Below are 21583 nucleotides of genomic sequence, written 5' to 3'. Positions count from 1 at the left end.
CTGACTAGCCAAAGCAATCTTGAGAAAGAAAAACAAAGCTGAAGGTATCACACTCCGTGATTTCAAACTATACTACAAGCTACAGTAACCAAAACAGTATGGTACTGGCATAAAAACAGACACATAGAATACATAGATATTTGCAAATCATTCATCTGATAAGGGATTAATATCCAAAATATATGAAGAACTTACATAATTTAATATCAAAAAACTAAATAGCCCAATTAAAGAATAGGCAGAGGACCTGAAAAGGCATTTTCTAAAGAAAACATACAGATGGTCAACAGACACATGAAAAGATGATCAACATCATTTATCATCAGGGAAATACAAATCAAAACTACAATGATTTATTACCTCAAACCTGTCAACTCAGATATTATTTAAAAAATAATAACAAGTGTTGGCAAGGATGTAGGAAAAAACCCTCATGCACTGTTGGTGAGAATGTATACTGGTGCAGCCACTGTGGAAAATAGTATAGAGTTTCCTCAAAAAAATTAAATATAGAACTACCATATGATCCAGCAATTCCACTTCTGGGAATTTATCCAAAGAAAACCAAAACACCAAAGGAAGAAATACATTCACTGCAGCATTATTTGCAATAGCTAAGATACAGAAGCAACCTAAGTGTCCACTGATGGATGGATAAAGATGTGATACACACACAGAAGAATATAACTCAGCCACAACAAAGAATGAAATCTTGCCATTTGCAACAACATAAATGGACCTGGCAAGTTATTATGCAAAGTGAAACAAGTCAAACAGAGAAAGACAAATACCATAGGATTTCAATTGTATGTGGAATCTAAAAAAACAAAACAAACAAAACAGAAACAGACCCATAGATAAAGAAAACTGTTGGTTAACAGACAGAGGGAAAGGTTAGGGGGGCAGGCAAAACAGGTGAAGGGGATTAAGAGGTACAAAGTTCCAGTTATAAAATAAATAAGCCATGGGGATGTAATGTACAGCATAGAGAAAAAAATAATACTGTAATAACTTTGGTGACAGATGGCAACTAGACTTATTGTAGGAAACATTTTGTAATGTATAAAAATATCAAATCACTATGATGTACTGAGGTACTCTCTAGGATAGGATACTGTATGGCAATTATACAAAAGGATATTGTACCTCAATTATACTTCAATTAGAAAAAAAACAAGGATGGATCCCTGGGTGGCGCAGCGGTTTAGCGCCTGCCTTTGGCCCAGGGCACGATCCTGGAGACCCAGGATCGAGTCCCACGTCGGGCTCCCGGTGCATGGAGCCTGCTTCTCCCTCTGCCTGTGTCTCTGCCTCTCTCTCTCTCTCTCTCTGTGACTATCATAAATAAATAAAAATAAAAAAAAAAAAAAAAACAAGGTCACCTGGGTGGCTCGGGTGAGCTTCCAATTCTTGATTTCGGCTCAGGTCATGATCTCAGGGTCATGGAATCAAGCCCGCGTTGGGCTCAGAGCTCAGCGGGGAGTCTGCTTGAGATTCCCTCTCAACCCCTCCCTCTTCCCCCTCCCCTGTGAACTCTCACTCTTTCTCTCTAAAATAAACCTTTAAAAAAAAAACATAAATTTTAAAAGAAAATGAAAAAGAGATAGGAGAAAATAAGCAAATAAGCCCAATCTAACAATGTTTAATTTTTAATGGTGGGAATACAGTACAGCAGAAATTGGCAAAGTATGGAGTGGACCAAGTCCAGCCCACCACCTGTTTCCGTAAATATAATTTTATTGGAAAACAGCCACTCACTCATGATGGATTGCCTATGGCTACTTCTGCACTATAACAGCTGAGATGAGGAGTTGCAACAGAGTCTGTATGGCCTGCAAAATCTAAAATACTTACTACATAGATCTTTATTGAAAGTTTACTGACTTTTGCAGGTTTTCTTCTTCAAGCTTTCCTGTATCTCACCTTTCCCTGAAATTTAAGACTATTTAAATAACTTGACAGAAATTCACACTAAAATCTCATAGAAACAAAGAAAAGATTCTAAAACTATTAGATTTTTAAACATTGTAATAGTACTACATATTTATTACTATACTTGCTATAGACTAAACTGAAAATATTAATCAGAGCGATTCTGTAACAGTTTATTTAAGATTTTATTTATTTGAGAGAGAAAGCACACCGAGAGGGAGAGAGAAGCAGACTCCACATGGGGTTCAACCCCAGGACCCTTGTGTTTATGACCTGGGCCGAAAGCAGAAGCTTAACTGACTGCACCACCCAGATGCCCCTATAACACAGTTTAAATGACTGGTGAATTACAGAGGTACTCCATGTAGGGAGAAAAAAATACACAGCATAATCATATTTAATATAAGGGATATATTCCTGAAAACCCTGAATAATTCAAAACTAACCATCCCACACACACAGAGGGATGCATTCTCAGAAAACATCTGCAACTAATATAGAACACTTTTATAATATACACTAATAACATATTAAGTGTAATATATTAGTATAGTATAATATGTAGTAAATTAATACCTTAATTATATAGTTATGTGGTTAACAGAATTATTAATTCTGTAACACAGTAATTTATTAATCAAGTAACTTTAAAATACAATTAAATGTATAATACATAATATACTAAGTACAAAGTTAACTTAATGGTATTTCATTAACTAATATAGTTTCCAGCCTGAAAATACTAAGAAGTTATCATCTTCCAACAACACAAGTTAAGGAGAAGGATAAAAGGTATCAAATCAGGAGAAGCTCTCTCTCCACATCATGGGGAAGGCTAGTCTGAGTCCCTGGAAGACTTCTGCTAACAAATGAATCTAATGTGGCTGGTTCTTTTCTCTCCTTTTTATTTTCCCACTGAAGATTTTTTTTCCCACTGAAAATTTCTTGATATGCAGGCACACTGTCCATTTTTCACCTTGCCACCATGAAATAGCAATCCACATTTGGATCATTTTCTTTAATAATAGCAATTGTTGCTGGAGTATGTTCAAAATCATATGCCAGGTACTTCACTGTTGGCTGCTGTGCTGAAGGCCCAGGCTAACTCCTGGGGCCCTCCTCCAGCTACCTTTGTTTTCCTAATTCTAGCAAGCCTTCCTTTATTAATCCATGGAGAACCACCCAAGGAAAATGTCAACATCTCCTTCACCAACCTTGCACAAATTCATCATCTTTCACAGACTCTTTATTAGGTGTGAGGCTGTCTTCCAGGTTAAAGCCTCTTTAGGTTATGGTAAAGCTGAAATGTTTTTGATAGCTTCGGTTAGCAGATATAGCTTGCCTGCTCATTTTTATATTCTTAAAACCTCAGTAGGCTTTAAAATTGGAAAGCCAGCCATGACTTGTAATAAACCTTTTTGTCTCACTTTCAATTCCTTTCAAATCATCAAAAATACTTCATGCCTTAGCACAGGCGACGGCTTGGCCTTAGGGGCACATTATGGCAGCAATGATCTTGCAGCTGTGTTGCCAGGATTTTTTCCATTTATTCCATTATTCTGGCCTGGTTCTAAGATATTTTTATGTGAACTAAATAATGTACCTTCTTTAATGCTGCTTTTGGTTTTTTGAGCATTCTCTCTAATATTCTGCAGGTTGCACTCTCCTAAATGAACAGCATGGAGGTTCACAGTTGAGCCTTCATCACAGAGTTTTATCACATCCAACTTCTGTTCCAAAGATACTGAATTTGGGGCACACACTTTTTAGCACTAGCACTATTACTACTTAATGAATTTAAATGAGAATGTTATACGATATACAAAAACATTTTTAATTGCACTAAAAGCAAATGTTAAGAGAACAGCCAAAAATAGTCACCCAAAAACATTAACCCAAGATCTGATACATCAGGTTCATATGATATTGATAGAGGATGATGGGAATTGTTTCCTGCTAACACAAGACACAGACAACAATGACATAGTTTGCAATCCTTTCAGCCTGCCAGATTTGAAATTATGCATTTCTTCAAAATATTTTTTTTAATTTTGGAAAGTTTCACAATATTTCAAATTTGAGACATAAAGTGGGAATTTAAATGTATTTTTACTTTGCACTATTTTCAGCCTCACATAATTTGAAGATGCTTAAAACACTACACTGAACTTTTTCAAAAGACTTCCTTTTTTTAAATAGGCTCCACACCCAGTATGGAGCCCAATGTGAGGCTTGAACTCACAACCCCTGAGATCAAGACTTGAGCTGAAACCAAAAGTCAGACACCTTAACTAACTGAGCCACCCAGGCACCCCTCAAGAGACTTTCTACTTTTCAAGAAAAATACTTGAATGTAGTAAAAGAGAAAAATAAGCAATCAGATGGAATTAGTAAGTATTTAAAGAAATTAAGAAGCCAGAATGCAATAAGTCAAAAACATATTCTTATTAATGTTGTAACCTTAAGGTCCCAAAACAAAAAAAAATTTTTTTAAGATTTTATTTATATATTCATGAGAGATGAGAGCGGCAGAGCCATAGGCAGAGGGAGAAGCAGGCTCCCCATGGGGAGTCCGATGCAGGACTCGATCCCAGGACCCTAGGATCACGACCTGAGCCAAAGGCAAACATTCAACCACTGAGCCACTCAGGCTCCCCAATCCCAAACAAAACTAATAACATGATAGGGCAGCCTGGGTGGCTCAGCGGTTTAAGCGCCTGCCTTCCGCTCAGGGTATGATCCTGGGATCCTGGGATCGAGTCCCTTGTCGGCTCCCTGCATGGAGCCTGCTTCTCCCCCTGCCTGTGTCTCTGCCTCTCTCTCTCTGGGTCTCTCAGGAATAAATAAATAAAATTTAAAAAAGAAAGAAAAAGAGACTTTCTTTAAAAAAAAAAAACAACATGATAGATTACTCTTTTTAAAGACTAAGCTCCACATAAAATATATTCAGGTATGTCTTAGAATACTACATTCAAAACGAAAATAAACAAGTGGCATTATGAGGAAAAATATTAACAATAAACAGTAAAACTTACATCTTCGATGATCTTTGCTGCCTCTTTAGTAACTGCTGCACCTGTTATAAATTAAAATATACATTACTATCCCCAGAATATACAGATGTAAACACTGAGACCATGAAATTATTTTCCCCTTACTAATAAGGTGGGTTGGAGTCTAGTCCAGAATTTCACAAAAAATGGTCCGAGGAAACTGGACATCAGTATCACCTGGGATGCTGGGAAAAGGTAAAGAATCTTGGGCCCCAATCTCATCCAGCTGTATTAGAATCTCCAGTGATAAAGGCAATTCTGTTAAAATCACTTAGGTTCTTAAAAAAAATAAACTATACATGCCACTTCCTTCTCTATCCAGGCCAACCTACTTGCTACTCACTTCTCCTCTGAGAAAAAAGGAGCATGTTTCCTTATATGAATATAAATGTAAATATTAGCAACAAGAGCTGCTTAGACTAGACAGCAGTCCAACCAAATGCCTTTATATCAAGTCATACCTTTTAATACACTGTTAGTGTTCCCTGTGGGCTGGGTAGGAGATATTTTTGCCAATGACACCACACTGGTTATAACTGGTGTTGTATTTTTCCTTGCAGAAGGGAGCTCCACTGAAGCACTTTGCGCCTTATATATATTTACTGATTAAAATAAAAAGGTAAGACCTAGTATAAACAAAAGGGTTACACACAAAAAAACCCTGTTTAACAACTAAAGTTTTCAAGGAGCAGTGCAAATATCTAACTCTATATAATGTTACAGAATATATCTTTCTATATAAAGAGTGATTCTGGTCAGATTAACATTCATTAGGACTTAGAGACAGGCTGGTTCTCTAAAATTATAAAATTCAAATGCTATTTAACAGGTAAAAATATAGGCATTAGCTTCAGAATCAACTGGCCTTTTCTATTAGTGAATATTAAAACTCCTCTACCTAAGCTTGCTTCAAATAAAAATTTAACATGACAATTTTTATAAATAAGTTGGTGAGGCACCTGTTCATCTGCTAGTTTTCTGTCAACCCATTTTATAAAATGAAAATTCTTCCTGACTGGTCTTAGGGAATGGATGAAGACATAAAAGCCTGGCACGTGGCATATGTGATTAAGGTGGTGATCAACAGGATTGCAAAGGCGGACAAGGGCCAGACTGCAAGGACAAAGCACATGGATTCTGTGAATTCAACAGCACTCCAGGCTTTGATCAGAGAGCATAATACCAAATGTTTTGAACCTAACTCAGAGAATACTACTTCAAGGAGCTACTTTAAGAACATGCCACATATATATCTATTCATCTGGATATTTTGACCATATTAGCTGTCCTACTTGCAAAATTATTTTATTCTTAGCCAAAAAAAAACTTTGCTACCTATGAAGAACTGGTCTACTTTATTTTTCTGATATAATTAATGTGTTGGTTTTTTATTCCTTGGCTACAAGCAAGCTCCGGATCAAATCTGATGCCAGTCACAGCAACTATATTATACTTCTATCCTCTCCCTTTGTTTGCCCTGATTTTCTAGTTTATTAACTTAAACTAATTAAGTTTAATTACACATATCCCTTAGTGGAAGTTATTTATGTATAGATATATTCAAGTAAAAGCAATCAAATCTAATTTTCCTATAAAATTAGTGCTTATCCATGGTATGTTTGATTATGACAGCAAAAAAGCATCAGGATTGACTAAAGGGCAATCTTTAAGAATTCTTATAGGAAAAAAAAAGAAATCTTATAGGAAAATTTTTTTTTTAATTTTTTATTGGTGTTCTTATAGGAAAATTTAAGAAAATCCAGGCTATCTGGATCCAGTAAAATTTTGTTTTTATTGTATTATTTACAACTATGTGTGCCAATTGTATATCCTAGCACTGACATAAAGATCCTGTTAGTCAAGTTTAATTTTACCTTTATTTTGTGAAAGAGGATCATTCATAATTTGCCAATGACAGAACTCCAAGACGCAAAATAAGTTACAAAAATGTTTGATGTTTCCTCGCCATTTGATGGACTCACTTAGCTTACCCTGTCGTTTACAGCCATCGCACTTGGCCATCTGAGAAAGAAATGTAAGACAGGATAGACTTAAGACCACAAAATAATGCAAAGAAAACATTAATCATAAAACTAGAAGGCACTATCAAAACAGGATGCATAAGTCAGATGAAATCACAAAACATAAGGATTAAAATAATGTGGTTAAAATTAGATATACTTAATTATTTGTTGCACATAGATGCCCTCAATCTATAGAATATAAAAATTGATCTCCCATTTTCAAAATTACTGATGAAGGAATCTAAAGATAGGTTCTACTTTTAAGAGGTTAAAAAGCAGCACAATGTAGTAGAAAGAATATGCAGTTTGGAGTTATAAAGACATTGATTTATTGATTTATTCAAGAAATATCTAATTAGGTATCCTTTGTCTTGAGTATTGAGATAGTTTCCTGGTCATATAATTATGATAAAGACATATTTCTCCACCAAAATGATTACGCTTTAGGGGGTAGGTAGAAAAATAAACATGATTTCACTGGAGTGTTACAGGTGCTGTCTAGCTATCACCCACCAGGTGCATTATTTCTCCTCCCTGGATCTTGCTCTTTTTCCTTATTTATAAACTGGTAGTAATACCTCTAAGGATCGTAGTAAGGATTAAATAAAATAACACTTATGAAGCACTGGATGTGTGTTAATGCTTCAATTAATTGTAGCTTTCACAGTCTTTCAAAAAAGTAATTTCTTTTACAATGAGTGGGTAAGGAGGTCAGAGTCATCTGATCTATGAAGTGAGAACAAGGTCTGACTTTTAATTCATCAGAGTAACCTTCTGAATGAGAGAGCCACTTAAGGCAACATAACTATGTAAGGTTCTAAGTTGAAAGAACTCAGTTATAAATAAGGTCAATATGCCTCAAGAGAAAGCCAAATATAAAAATAAAACGAACATATGCTCAAACAACAGCAAAATCTCCAGAAATCCTATACTCTTTACCCCCAAAGTTTCATATTTATATTCAACTGAATTTTGCTTTAGGAGCCCATAATTTATTTTACCCAGTTCCAAACACTAAATTTTACTTCACATGATCCAAAACATATTTTAAGAAAATAATTTGTACTAACTTCAGAAAGCCAAAGAGGTAGATTACATTTACCTGATAAAATAAAACTGTAAATTTGGACATGCAATCTTCACAACAAAACTCTTCTAACTTGCCCTCCAATCGATTTTCGACCAAATTAGGGGATGTCTGTGAGCAGTAACTGCACATCTTACAGTAATTTCCCCATCGTTCTCCAAAGTCACGGGCAGAGAGGAATTTGCAAACTGAGAACCAAAATGGATGAAAGGAAGAAACATCAAACTTACATTAACCTGAAGGAGGTAAAGTGAGTTTCCACAGTCTCAGGTACCAACTTAGCTAATTTCTAAATACTTGACATAATTATTTGCTTCTAGAATAGGAGCAAGGATAGTCTCTATATTCACAAAACAAAATTGTAGCACCTTTTAAATACACTTTAAATATTAGGCCATCTATTTTCAGAAACATCAGCGATCTAAAAGTTTCTTAAGCCAAGAAGCAGTAATTGCTTAAGCACCCTCTTTACAAGGGGGTACAAGAACAGAAAGATCTCTCAAGTCATTGCTAAACTTATGAAGAGGTTGGTTTGTTTTTTTTTTTTTTTAAGATTTTATTCATTTATTCATGAGAGACACAGAGAGAGACAGAGAGAGACAGAGAGAGGCAGAGACACAGGCAAAGGGAGAAGCAGGCCCCACGCAAGGAGCCCGACGTGGGCCTTGATCCTGGGTCTCCAGGATCACGCCCTGGGCTGAAGGCAGGCGCTAAACCACTGAGCCAGGGATCCCTGGGTAGCGCAGCGGTTTAGCGCCTGCCTTTGGCCCAGGGTGCGATCCTGGAGACCCGGGATCGAATCCCACGTCGGGCTCCTGGTGCATGGAGCCTGATTCTCCCACTGCCTGTGTCTCTGCCTCTCTCTCTCTCACTGTGTGCCTATCATAAGTAAATAAAAAATTTTTTAAAAATAATATCTTGGGATCCCTGGGTGGTGCAGCGGTTTGGCGCCTGCCTTTGGCCGGGGGCGCGATCCTGGAGACCTGGGATCGAATCCCACATCGGGCTCCCGGTGCATGGAGCCTGCTTCTCCCTCTGCCTGTGTCTCTGCCTCTCTCTCTCTCTCTGTGACTATCATAAATAAATAAATAAAAATTAAAAAAAAAATAAAAATAAAAATCTTTAAAAAAATAAAATAAAATAAACCACTGAGCCACCTGAGCTGCCCTGAAGAGGTTTTTTTAACTCTATACTAATACCATTGACCTAATTATCTTTCAAAAGTCTTTGAATTTTAAAGCAATTTCTTTAAAATTACTGTAATTTAAAAAAATCACCACAAGCCAATCATGATCACAAATATATTACAATATTTAACATTTTTTTTCAGGGCACGTGGCCCAGTCAGTTGAGAATCCAACTCTTAAAAAAAAAAAAAAAAAAAGGGAGGGGAGAGAGAGAGAATCCAACTCTTGGTTTCGGCTCAGGCTATGATCTCAGGGTCGTAAGATCAAGCCCCACGTCAGGCTCCGTGCCCTGAATGCAGTCTGCTTAAGACTCGCTCACTCGCTCACCCCTCCTCACGTGTTCTCTCTCTCTAAAATAAATAAATCTTTAAAATATTATTAAAACTTTTTTAATATTTAAATTAAAACTTTTTAACTTTATTAAAACTTTTTTTAATATTTAAATTAAAACTTTTCAACTTTATTAAAAGTTTTTTTAATATTTAAATTAAAACTTTTTTAACAATATTAAAACTTTTTTTCAAGTTTTCCTTTATTGAGATTATTATAATATTTAGAAGTATAGACTTTAAAGTGACTTATGTATAAAAATAAGTAAAAAGTAAAAAAAAAAGTGAATTAAGCATCAACTCAAGAAAAAAGCCTCAAATTACACATAAAATAAAATTACTTGAAAATTAATTATAGATTAATAGCCCAACTCAGCACGAATTACTTTATAAAACCTGCATGCTAAAAAAAAAAAAAAAAAAAAAAAACAAATAAAAAAACCTGCATGCTCTGTGGATAAACTGAATTGCTTGCTTTCTTTACCTTCACTACAAAATGGCTTATCAACCCCTGAGAATCGGACGGTCTCCTTTATAATTTTCTGCAGTTTGCAGTAGTCACACATTGCCATAACTTTATTTTTCTTTTTGTATTCATCAGAGCAATTCTTGCCACAAAACAGAAACATTTTACCCTGCAGAGAAAAAAAGAAAAAACAAAAAACCAATCAGTCAGTGAGATAGAATTAAACAGTTGCTTATCTTTATGAAATCATTCTCCTCATTTCAAAGCAAATTGACTGTCAAAGAGGAAAAGACAAATGTTTCTGATGGATACATCTATATTCCATCCCTTTCAAGATTTCTCTTTACCTTGTAGAAAAGGAGTTCTGGTTTTGTGGCAAACAGATGGCAACAGTGCTGACACTTGAGTTTAACAAGTGTCCGGGCTACCACAACTTGCTGAGATGGGGCAGCAAGAGGCCGGAAACTGGCTGTGGCAGAGGCAGAGCTGCTGATGGAGCCAGGGGGACCGGAAGCAGGACCAGAAGCAGAACCAGAACCAGAACCAACAGAGGTGTTACCTCCTGCAGCTGACACTGCTGACCCAGACGGTGGGTTTACAACCACTTGACCCTGAGATGGGGCCCCCGCTGAAGAGTTTGTTCCTTTTGGCTTATTAAATACATTCTGGAAGAACACAAATAAGACAAAAGTTTTAGCGACTGAGAAGTAATGTGACTTGGGTAATTTTCATTTTCTCGTTTTAATAAATTAATGTCCCCACAAATATTTCCTAAACGCTTTATAAAGTAGTTCAAAGAAAGAGTTTAAATGGCAAACTTGCAGAATAGAGGGACTAAGAAACACATTAAAAGATTAAGGATTGGAATTTGGGCTTCCCAAACACCTCTAATACAGGGTTCTGATAAATTAGAGCAGACCTCTTCTTTCCCCCAAAATACCTCTCCATTGGCACTTCCATCACCAACCAGCCTTTGATGGCCAGGAAGAGCACAGAGGCCACCAGGAGTCTTTTTCACCCCGGAGCCAGGAACACTGTATCAGGCATCTTGTCACCCCAGAGGGTCACTAAACTCTATTTCAGAGAATGAGGAACAAATGGGACAAGTAAATGGAGGCCTCCTCCATGCCAGGAGTCATGTATTTGGCCCAGGATGAGAGGAAGGGACACATGAGCACCTATCTGAACCCTATCTTAGTTTCTATCCTTTTGAAAGGCAGAGAACCAAGGGCAAGAGTGGGAGGGAGGGTAGTTTAGCTAAGGACCCTCGACAAGGAAGATAGTACTGAAGTTCAATGCCCGGCTGGGACGTTTTGCAGAAATGACTTCTGGGACCAGAGTTGAAGAGGTTTTTTTCTAAGTTAAATATAATCTTTTGTAAATATGGACCTTCAGCACTCAATACACTGCCATAGACCAATGCCTAAGAGAACCTCAGGGGTTAAATACTCCCTTAGATCATACCTGGAAAGCCACCACACAACTGGAGCTGCAGAAGCTATATATAGTTCCATTGGACATGGCTAGGTGATACTGAGGGATTGCTGAGGTTTTACAACTATGACATGAAACCTGGACACCTTGGTAACAAAAAATAAAAACCAATGAATAAGCTACATAGATGAACAAATAACCCAAAAGTGTATTAGAAGGATTAAAAAATACTCAGTAATATACAAAACCAGAATCAAGGAACTTTAATCTGTGCTGACTTCAACTAATCACAGTGAAGTCCTACTTAATACAAAAAATTGGAATTTACAAGTTTTTTCCTTTTTTTTTTTTTTGTCTTTCTTTTCACACAAAAACTACAAAATAAATACCTCAGCCAAGAAAAATCCGTGAAAAACTATTTTCACTTAAAAATGAGTTCTTTGAAAGTAAACCTTGGGTCTCAATTGAACTGCATAAATTCAGTTTATAACAAAAAGAAAGAAAACCAGCTATGTTGTTCTTCAATAGTTACTAAATCTATAAATTTATCAAATTTAAATATTACCTGAAGAAATAACTGTCTTAACTCTGTAAGCAGATAAGCAATTAATAGAGCAGAAAAGCTCGGTTTTTCCTGAGTCATTGGTAGTCTCAATCATTTCAGCTGAGGGCCTCAATGATTTCCCCAAGGCATATGGAGGAGTTTGGGCTGAATTCTATCAAGAAAATAAAATAACATTTAGATATCTAGCACAAACATACAAGTTGTTAAAGAAAAAAGAAAAGCTACCTACAAAGACTGCCTTTAGTTGAAATATTTGAACATGACTATAAGGCCATTCTAAGTATAGATTTTTCTGGAAGTTGGAATGTGGGAAAAATAAGTTCTTTCAGACAATAACAAAGTGTAAATTGAAGAAAATTAGTAACTATTCATATATTATTAACAACAACAAAACACATTAAAAGTAATGGGTTTTTTTTTTTAACATTCAAGTTTTTTTTTTTTTATAAATTTTTATTTATTTATGATAGTCACACAGAGAGAGGGAGAGAGAGGCAGAGACACAGGCAGAGGGAGAAGCAGGCTCCATGCACCGGGAGCCCGACGTGGGATTCGATCCCGGGTCTCCAGGATCGTGCCCTGGGCCAAAGGCAGGCGCCAAACCGCTGCGCCACCCAGGGATCCCGTAATGGGTTTTTAAGTGCATTCGTAATGCACTTTTCTCATTACAAATAAAGATGACCAGATGATACATGAACCAACAGACCATTCTCAGTAGATCCTTGACATCAATCTAGATCATCTATCACCTTTAAGGTTACTTAACCAGTAAGACTCTTTAGCAAGAGGAAATAGAAATGATGTTCAATGTATATTAGGAGATCTTACAGAACTACCTGTTTTTCAAGCTGAGTTCACAACAGAATCTGCCTGTAACTTTACTCATGTTTTTAAAAACTATAATAATGATGGCTACCATTTATATAAATTACCAATATTATTATTTATTCAGTGCTCACCACGAGCTAGGTCCTACACTAAATAACTTATATATAATCATAGAATCCTTTCAACAACATAGTGAGATACTTTTAAAAATTATATTAACCAAAAGTTTAAATTAATTTTAATTCAATTAACAAATAAACAGAAAAGCGGGAGATTAAACATTTCATCTCACTCCAAAGTTCCAGGCTAACCATTACACTATTTTGCCATGGACACAACAAAAAGTCTTTTGATAAGAAGTTATATAGGGTAGGTATTTACCCCAAAGATACAAACATAGTGATCCAAAGGGGCACCTACACCTAATGTTTATTAGCAGCAAGGTTCACAACAGCCAAACTATGGAAAGAGGCTAGGTGTTCATTGACAGATGAATGGATAAAGATATGGGGTATATATACAATGGAATAGTACTCAGCCATCAAAAAAATTAAATCTTGCCATTTGCAAAGATGTGGATGGAACTAGAAGGTATTATGGTAAGTCAGAGAAAGAGAATTATCATATGATCTCACTCATATGTGGAATTTAAGAAACAACACAGAGGATCATAGAGAAAGGGAGGGAAAAATAAAACAAGACAGAAGAAGAGGGAGACAAACCTTAAGAGACTCTTAATCACAGGAAACAAACTGAGGGTGGCTGGAGGGGGTGGGGGGGACGGGGTAATGGGGTGACAGGCATGAAGGAGGGCATGTGATGTAATGAGCAGTGGGTGTTATATAAGACTGATGAATCACTGAGCTCTATGATTGAAACTAATACTACACCATGTTAATTGAATTTAATTTTAAAAAAGAGGTTATATGGAGAATTAAGTAGTAGGAAAATACAAATTGTGAAGTTTCACTAAATAATCTTCCTGGTAAAAGAGGAACATCATTTATGCAGTTGACAGAGTATAATACCAGCAACAAAATAAGGAATAGACCTGATTTTTGGATCATGCATATAAAAATAACATGGATTTTATTTCTCATGAAAACAGTAACCTAACTGCCAAAAGTAGTAATTCCTAGAAAAGGGAAACTTTTCAAAGATAAATGTCCACTAACAAGTGCTCAGAGGAATTAAAAATAAACTTGCTAAACTGAAAAAAAAAATTATCATTTATACCTTTTTTTAGAAAAGTAACTTCTTAAAGATTTCAAATCATTCTGCAATAATTAACCCAAATTGATCTATTTAGTAACCAAATGAATCTGTTCATTATAAAAAATAAAAATTAGCTAACGTAGTCTAATAAGGCATGTTGCCAAATTCATTCTAAAACACATTAAAAAAATAATAAAAATTTAAAAAAAATAAAACACATTAAAATATACTTTTTTCTAAAAGGAAAAAAATTCACTGATTTTATCACCTATAACTGTTTGGTCATAGTTTATTTACAATAACATGAGGCTTTCTTCACTTCTCAGTATATCATAAAATATTTCCAACTCCTAGCAAAACATGAAATTCCATCTGCGAATTCCTGATCACGAAGGAAACCTTAAAACACGATCTGGTTCACCTGTATCATCTCACTGCCACAATCCACACTTACACCACCAGAATCTATCCCACTTTTCTACAGGGGAACTCATACACCAAGATCAACTGACGGGAAGAGTTTACTTGTTTATTCTGTGTTTCATCCCTGCAGGGCCACCCTGGAAGGAGCGAGCCTAACTATATGTGACAGATGGATCTTCATACCTGCTTATACGCTGTGACACTTGTGGAACTAAAAACCTTCTGGGACTGGCATGGGCCAGAGCTACTATAGCAGTAGCTACCACAGTTCTCGCAACAGTTCATGGTGAGATTGTTGGTGGAGTGAAATTTTGAAAAACAGGCATCACTACAAAGACCATGCACCACATTTTGATATTTAACTTCAAATCGAATCTAGGAAATAAAAACACATATACATCCAAAATCAGTAAAGCCAATTAAAAATCTCGGATCTTTGAGCAGAAGCCCAATAAACGTACAATGTGACTTACATCAGCATTCTTTTGACACATACTGCACTTGGTTGAAATGCTATTGGTATATATGGTGACAACAGGTTTTTTCTTTAGCTCATAAGAAGACAGACATGATTGGCTGCAGAAATCTTTGCTAGGAGAAGAATTTTCAAGTCGGGTTGTGATCACATCCTTTGGATTTAAAATGTCTCTAAAAATAAATAACAAAGGCAAAATGAAATGTGTTCTTCATCACTGTAATTTCTTCCTCTCTCTGAGCTAAAATAACTACATTTACTAAGGGCAGCTACTGCTTAGGAGAAAACAGCTGGCTCGGGATAAGGCATATGGAAACCTAAGTTTGGTGATTAGTTCTGTTACTTAGCTGAGTGACAATGAGTGAGGTAATTACTCTCTCAATTTCTCATGTATAACATGGGCTTATGATACCTAATTTACAGATGTATTAAGGGAAAATTATATTTAAAATATATCCAGCCAGATGTTCATGATGTCCGTGAGAAAAATAGGGAGGCTTCCAGCCCCAACCAAGTTTCATCCACCAGAGCCAATGGAGCAAGTGGCCATCCCACAACTCCAGACCACAAAGCACTTGTCCTATTACTAGCCAGCAGCTGCTAAGATAGAAACATGATTGAGACAAGGAATGACATGTTTTGGGTTCTTTTAATTGAGAAGCAAGATTTGGGAAACAGATGAACTACCAAAGATTAATATTTTTAAAATTATCATGATATATAAAACTTAACTGTAACTGAAGAGAGCAAAGAAACATAACCAAAGAGCTATAAAGGTTTGGTAGCAGAGGACAGATGGACTTAAGAATAAAACAGAGAGAATACAAATAATCGAGTCATTCTCTAAGACTCTTCAAGTTATTCTGTAAGAGTTCATGACTATAAAAAGCACTGACAGTAAAAACAAAGATTAAGTATTGCCATTTTTCTGACCAGTATAAAAAAACTATAGGAAATGGCCATCAATTAGAAGCACTAGTACAGGCCACAAAGAATATAATGGCAATAATATTATATACAGTTGTACGTATTGAGTAATTACTACGTACCACACCTTGTTCTCTTTATTCAAATTAACCAACTTTTCACAAAAATTCTGCAAGGTAAGTATTATTATAATTGCCCTTTTACAGATGAGGAGATCAAATCAGAAAGGTTAAAGAGTTTGTCAAGGTTACACAGCTGGTAAGCAGTGAAGCCAGAATATAAACTCTAGGCAGTCTAATTCCACAGTCCATGGACTTAATCCACTATCCTGCCTCCCATCCTGTGCCTTTATTATACAGAGCTGTTCCACAGTAAACTATGAAAGAATAACAATAACAACGAAGTACTTTAATTTTCTAAAACTCACCTAACCTTAAAAATAGGACAGTGAATCTTGGAAACCAAGTGGATATGCTTACACACGGATGAAGTTATTAATTTTGAAAAGTGATTTTTCTACTAAAAACAAAGCAATAAAGAATGTTATTTAATAATGTGAATCTGCCAGTGGTATAATATACACATACATAAACCAATGAGAATGACTTTTTAATGGAAATCTGTGCACATAAATATAAATGCATTCTAAAACCTTATACATCCAAATGAAACTTACACCTTAACAGTTATCTTAAAAAACACACACATGTCCAAAATCCATGGCTCCAACTTTCTTCTAATTTCTCTTTTATTTTTTTTTTAAGATTTATTTATTTATGATAGACATAGAGAGAGAGAGAGAGAGGCAAAGACACAGGAGAACGGAGAAGCAGGCCCATGCCGGGAGCCTGACGTGGGACTCGATCCCGGGACTCCAGGATCGCGCCCTGGGCCAAAGGCAGACGCTAAACCGCTGAGCCACCCAGGGATCCCCTAATTTCTCTTTTATTTACAAGAATTCTAGGAACAACTTTTCAATGTGAGAGTCAAATATCACATTTAAGTGTATGACTCAGTTGAACTGTCTATGATAGTCAACTGATAAAGGCATCAAGCAACTTTTGGCAATTTGCAAGAACCAAACCCATGGTATAAACAGATTTGTCACCTAAATCGGTCTACAGGAATGGTTCATAGGCTCTGAATGCAATGCCAAATCAAAAGATAAAAAAAATTTTTTGAGTAAGAGCAGCACTGTGGTAAAACGTCCCTGATGAGAGTGACTATTTTTAAGAGAATAATATGCATTTGGATGTATAAGTTGTGCTACATTCTTTAAATTTTAATTCATTTTATTTTGATATTTGATATCTTGAAACAGAGTATCTAAAAACAGAAAACTAATTTTACCCTTCCAGATCAGTTTCATGAGAATGTATAGAAGAGTTTAAGTAAGATATTAGGAGAACATTTTAGAACAAAACTAAATTTGAAAATATTTATGTAAAATATTTTTAAATTTTTCTTTTTTTAGTTGGAGATTTCCATTTTAACAGGATCACTTTTAGATATGTAAGGCCAACACCCAAGCAGATAAAAAAAAAAAAAACTGTCATATATCTCCAAAGACAAAAGAGGGGCCTATAAATTCTATGTTAACATACATAATGATACCAATTTTATTATTAAAAGTAATAGGATCCTACTTATCAAGCATTTGCTATGTCCTAAGCCCTGGGCTAATAACACTGTTTCATTAAAATCTAAGTAGATACTATTGACCAATGAAGAAACTGAGGCCTAGAAAAGTTAAATATAGACCCAATGTCAAGGACCATTAATCTAAGGGATAGAGTCATGATCTAAACCAAGCTCTTAACTTTTATCATTTTACATTAATGACTACTGACTGACAACACAATGCATTCCTAGAACTATACTAACACAGGAATAGGCAAAACATGCCAAATTTTTCACACATACTAAGGTAGAGAAAGAAGTTTATGATATGGCTTTGTTGCTATTTCTTCCTTTCTCTGCACCTACATGTGACAGTAAGCAACAATAACCTCCCACAAAAACTCACAAAGATGTTTCAGAAATAAACACATTATTTTTGTAACCACTTAGTGTTTTATCTCCTAAAGAATTAAATAACTTATATACTATTTTATTCTACTTCAGTGACTTTCAAGATAATAAATAATTGTGAATGGTTGTCTACAATTACAGGATATATGAGTGGTCCTACAATTCCCACAAATGGTTTGTTATTTCTTTCCACAGTAAAATTTAAACTTAAAGAGATAGAAAACTGGTTTAGATGACACTTTTAACACCAAGTCTTATTTCATGTTACAAAGCTTGAGATTTTGCAAATTTCTCAATTAGCTAAAAAGCTATTTCCATAGAAACATGCTGAAGAGATTTAAAGTAGCAACAGCATCTTTGGTTTTTGTTTTGTTTTTTTAACAACAGCATATTTGAACTAAACTACATACACATTAAAAAAGTAAAGTAAAAAGGGATGTAATTAAGAATTTTATACTTTGAACAGTTTGTGCAGGTTTTCTTGGGAGGAGGTGGTATGCAGACCCGTGAAGAATATCCAGTGATGCACCGCGTGGAGCAAAAGAGCTGAGTAGATCCGGTCTTATGATATGCAGTTTGCCCTTTATAAAGCATTTTTTTACAACCAGAACAAAAAACCTGAATAGCTACGGCTGGAACCGAAGGAAGCAAAATGTTTGGGCCAGATGATGCAAGAGAAAACTGAAAGCCTGGGGTCAATTGTTGGGCTATAAATACAAAATAAGGGGGGAAAAACAGTTTTAGTATCAATACAAACACATATACATTCTCCATTTTTTAGGGCAAATTCTCAGTCTTAAAATCCAATATCCATGAAGTAACAAGCACTCAAAAACACGGGGTTTCACACTGGATGTTATACTGTATATTGGCAAATGGAATTTAAATAAAATTTTTTAAAAGAACAAAAAAATAAAACAGAGGGTTTCAAACTTTTTTAACAATAACTCAAGGTTAGAACTATATTTCACATTATAACCCAGGAGAAACATACATTTGTGTGTATGTTTATGTGTGTAAAATTTAATCATTCAAACAGTAGTTTCATGAAATAATGTTTTCTTACTACATGCATGACACTCTAATATAATCTTATTCTACTTCCACCTTTTGTTTCTTTATATACATATAACATATATATTTTAAAATTTTGTGTAGATAATCTCTACATCCATTGTGGACTCAAACTCAACCCCGAGATCAAGAGTCACACGCTCCACCAACTGAGCAGCTAGGTGACCCTCTATTCCACTTTTTAAAGTGTCAATCAAGACCAGCTACCCAGTTTAAAAAGCACTGCTTTATCTTAAGGAATAAACGATATACGAGGAGGCACTTTCCCTCAATTCTACTAGCCAAAATATAACAATACTAATCATAATTAACTTATACAGTTATATTTCTTACCAAGTGGACTATCACCAACTGAAAACACGGCACTTATTTTCAGTTCACTTTCTTGAGTTTTCAGCTTTGGGTCATGTCCATACTCCTTAAGGAAAAAAAGAAATAAATACAGTGTTAGTATCTAAATAAGCCAGAAATTCAAGCAAAAAAATAATCCTGTCATATCTCTTCTACATTCTAATCATAATCACCTTCACAAATACTTCAAAAGTCAAAACTTACAAGTTGTTATACTAGACTTAATCCTTACAAAAAGAACCTTTCAGAACTGGAAGATCTTTCATGACAATTTTAACTACTTTTTTTTTTTTTAAGATTTTATTCATAAGACAGAGAGAGAGAGAGAGAGAGGCAGAGACACAGGCAGAGGGAGAAGCAGGCTCCATGCCGGGAGCCCGATGTGGGACTTGATCCTGGGTCTCCAGGATCACAACCTGGGCTGAAGGCAGACGCTCAACCACTGAGCCACCCAGGGATCCCCTTGTAACCACTTTTCAAATGTAATCTCATATATAGGAGCCACACACAGCTATTTCAATGTTGAGCGCTACCCTTTTTTTAGGCTGTGTTTATAAGGAAGCAATAAATAAAATTAAATCTGAATGACTTAGAGACTGGATCCAATTAGTAATTTTAACCAACAGATTCACAAACTGTCATATCTATTAATGGCAGAAAAGACAAGATTTTCAATGCAATCTGTTCATTATACATAAAATCATCAGAGCCTAAATCAGATTTATCCTAATTACATTCTTTAAAATGCTTTAAGATAAAATATAATCATAAAACAAAATTTTAAAAATACATATATCTATTTTGAAAATGACTGTTCGGGATCCCTGGGTGGCGCAGCGGTTTAGCGCCTGCCTTTGGACCAGGGCGCGATCCTGGAGACCCGGGATCGAATCCCACGTCGGGCTCCCGGCATGGAGCCTGCTTCTCCCTCTGCCTGTGTCTCTGCCTCTCTCTCTGTGTGACTATCATAAATAAATAAAAAATTTAAAAAAAAAGAAAAAGACTGTTCTTTATTCTGAGATGACAACCATCCCTTTTTTTTTTTTGGTGTTAAAATACATATTTCAAAATAAAGTTTAAAAAAAGTCTTTTCTGAAATAATGGTGATAATAAATAATAGTTGTATTTTTAACATCCCTATACTTAGCAAAATAAATGACTGATAGGTCAGCTCCCAAAGTTACTTTTGAAATTTCTTTGGACTATTACATGCCAAAGACTAGGAACCACTCCATTAATTTACCACTTCTCACGGTGTACTATATAGCACCAAACGAGCTGCTGCGGCCAGTCAGGCAGGAACTATGATCCCTTCTTTATTGACAAGCGAAGTGATTTAAAGATTGATGGTTCAGTAATCTGGCCAAGGTCACAGAGACATGAAGTATACAGAGGGGAATCAAACCCAGGTCTATTCCAAAACCCATGCTATCTCCCTCATAGATGTATAAATATAATGTTTAAAAAATTCTACAGGAGCATTTGCGTGGCACAATCAGCTAAGCATTGGACTCTTGGTTTCAGCTCAGGGTCATGAGATCAAGTCCTGCATCGAGCTCGCACTCAGCAGGCAGTTGGCTTAGGGTGCTCTCTACTCCTGTCTGCCCCTCTCCCTCCTCCCCGCCCCTCATGTGCACGTGCTCTCTTTTTCTCTCTCATAAATAATTGTTTTAAAAAATTACTATAATGAATTCAAACCATGGCCCTCCCTGGAAAAGAAGTTCCCCAGCTGTAGTCTCCCATTTCCTTTCACTCATAGCACCTGTCACAACACGCCATTTCCTATTTGGGTGATCATTTGTTATGTCTAACACCTTTCTTCTTTTCCTCATGCACACAAGACTGAAAGGACCATGCCCAATAAGGACAGGGACCATATCTGTTTTCCCACGTCTGGACACTCAACACCTGGCACAGTCAACATAACCTAACAAAGGAGGCTATGGGTTCTGACAGCAGTCAGAAACAAACGTTATCTTGGCTCAAACAAGATATTTAATCTCTTCTAATTTCAACTTCCTTGTCTATAAAATATATTATCTAACCCACAAGCCCATTATGAGGGGATAAATGATTTAATATAAATGCAGTCTGAAAAAAAAATAAAATAAAAAAAAATAAAAATAAAAAAAATAAATAAATGCAGTCTGTAGCATGGTACCTTACAGATAAATCAAAAGTT

General features: G+C 35.7%; 1 protein-coding gene across 9 annotated transcripts in view; it reads right to left on the bottom strand.

Moving 5' to 3' along the window:
• ZMYM6 (zinc finger MYM-type containing 6) overlaps positions 1-21583 on the bottom strand; it is a 41232-nt gene that overhangs the window by 10207 nt on the left and 9442 nt on the right. For 4 of the 9 annotated variants that reach the window (XM_038557959.1, XM_038557961.1, XM_038557958.1 and 1 more), the window contains exons 3-14: positions 19384-19468; positions 18434-18683; positions 15017-15191; positions 14727-14918; positions 12078-12228; positions 11543-11658; positions 10426-10743; positions 10097-10247; positions 8112-8284; positions 6860-7007; positions 5447-5587; positions 4968-5008 (exon numbers count right to left, since the gene is read on the bottom strand). In XM_038557959.1, coding sequence (XP_038413887.1) covers positions 4968-5008; positions 5447-5587; positions 6860-7007; positions 8112-8284; positions 10097-10247; positions 10426-10743; positions 11543-11658; positions 12078-12228; positions 14727-14918; positions 15017-15191; positions 18434-18683; positions 19384-19468 — 1941 coding nt within the window. Of the gene's footprint in view, positions 1-4967; positions 5009-5446; positions 5588-6859; positions 7008-8111; positions 8285-10096; positions 10248-10425; positions 10744-11542; positions 11659-12077; positions 12229-14726; positions 14919-15016; positions 15192-16372; positions 18684-19383; positions 19469-21583 lie in introns of those variants that run through there. The other 5 variants (XM_038557965.1, XM_038557967.1, XM_038557962.1 and 2 more) reach the window with 5 other exon arrangements.

The sequence above is a fragment of the Canis lupus genome, chromosome 15, assembly GCF_011100685.1.
Source record: "Canis lupus familiaris isolate Mischka breed German Shepherd chromosome 15, alternate assembly UU_Cfam_GSD_1.0, whole genome shotgun sequence".
Lineage (NCBI taxonomy): Eukaryota > Metazoa > Chordata > Mammalia > Carnivora > Canidae > Canis > Canis lupus.
The sequence above is the reverse complement of the archived record's forward strand: the minus strand, read 5'-3'. Positions and strand labels throughout refer to the sequence as shown.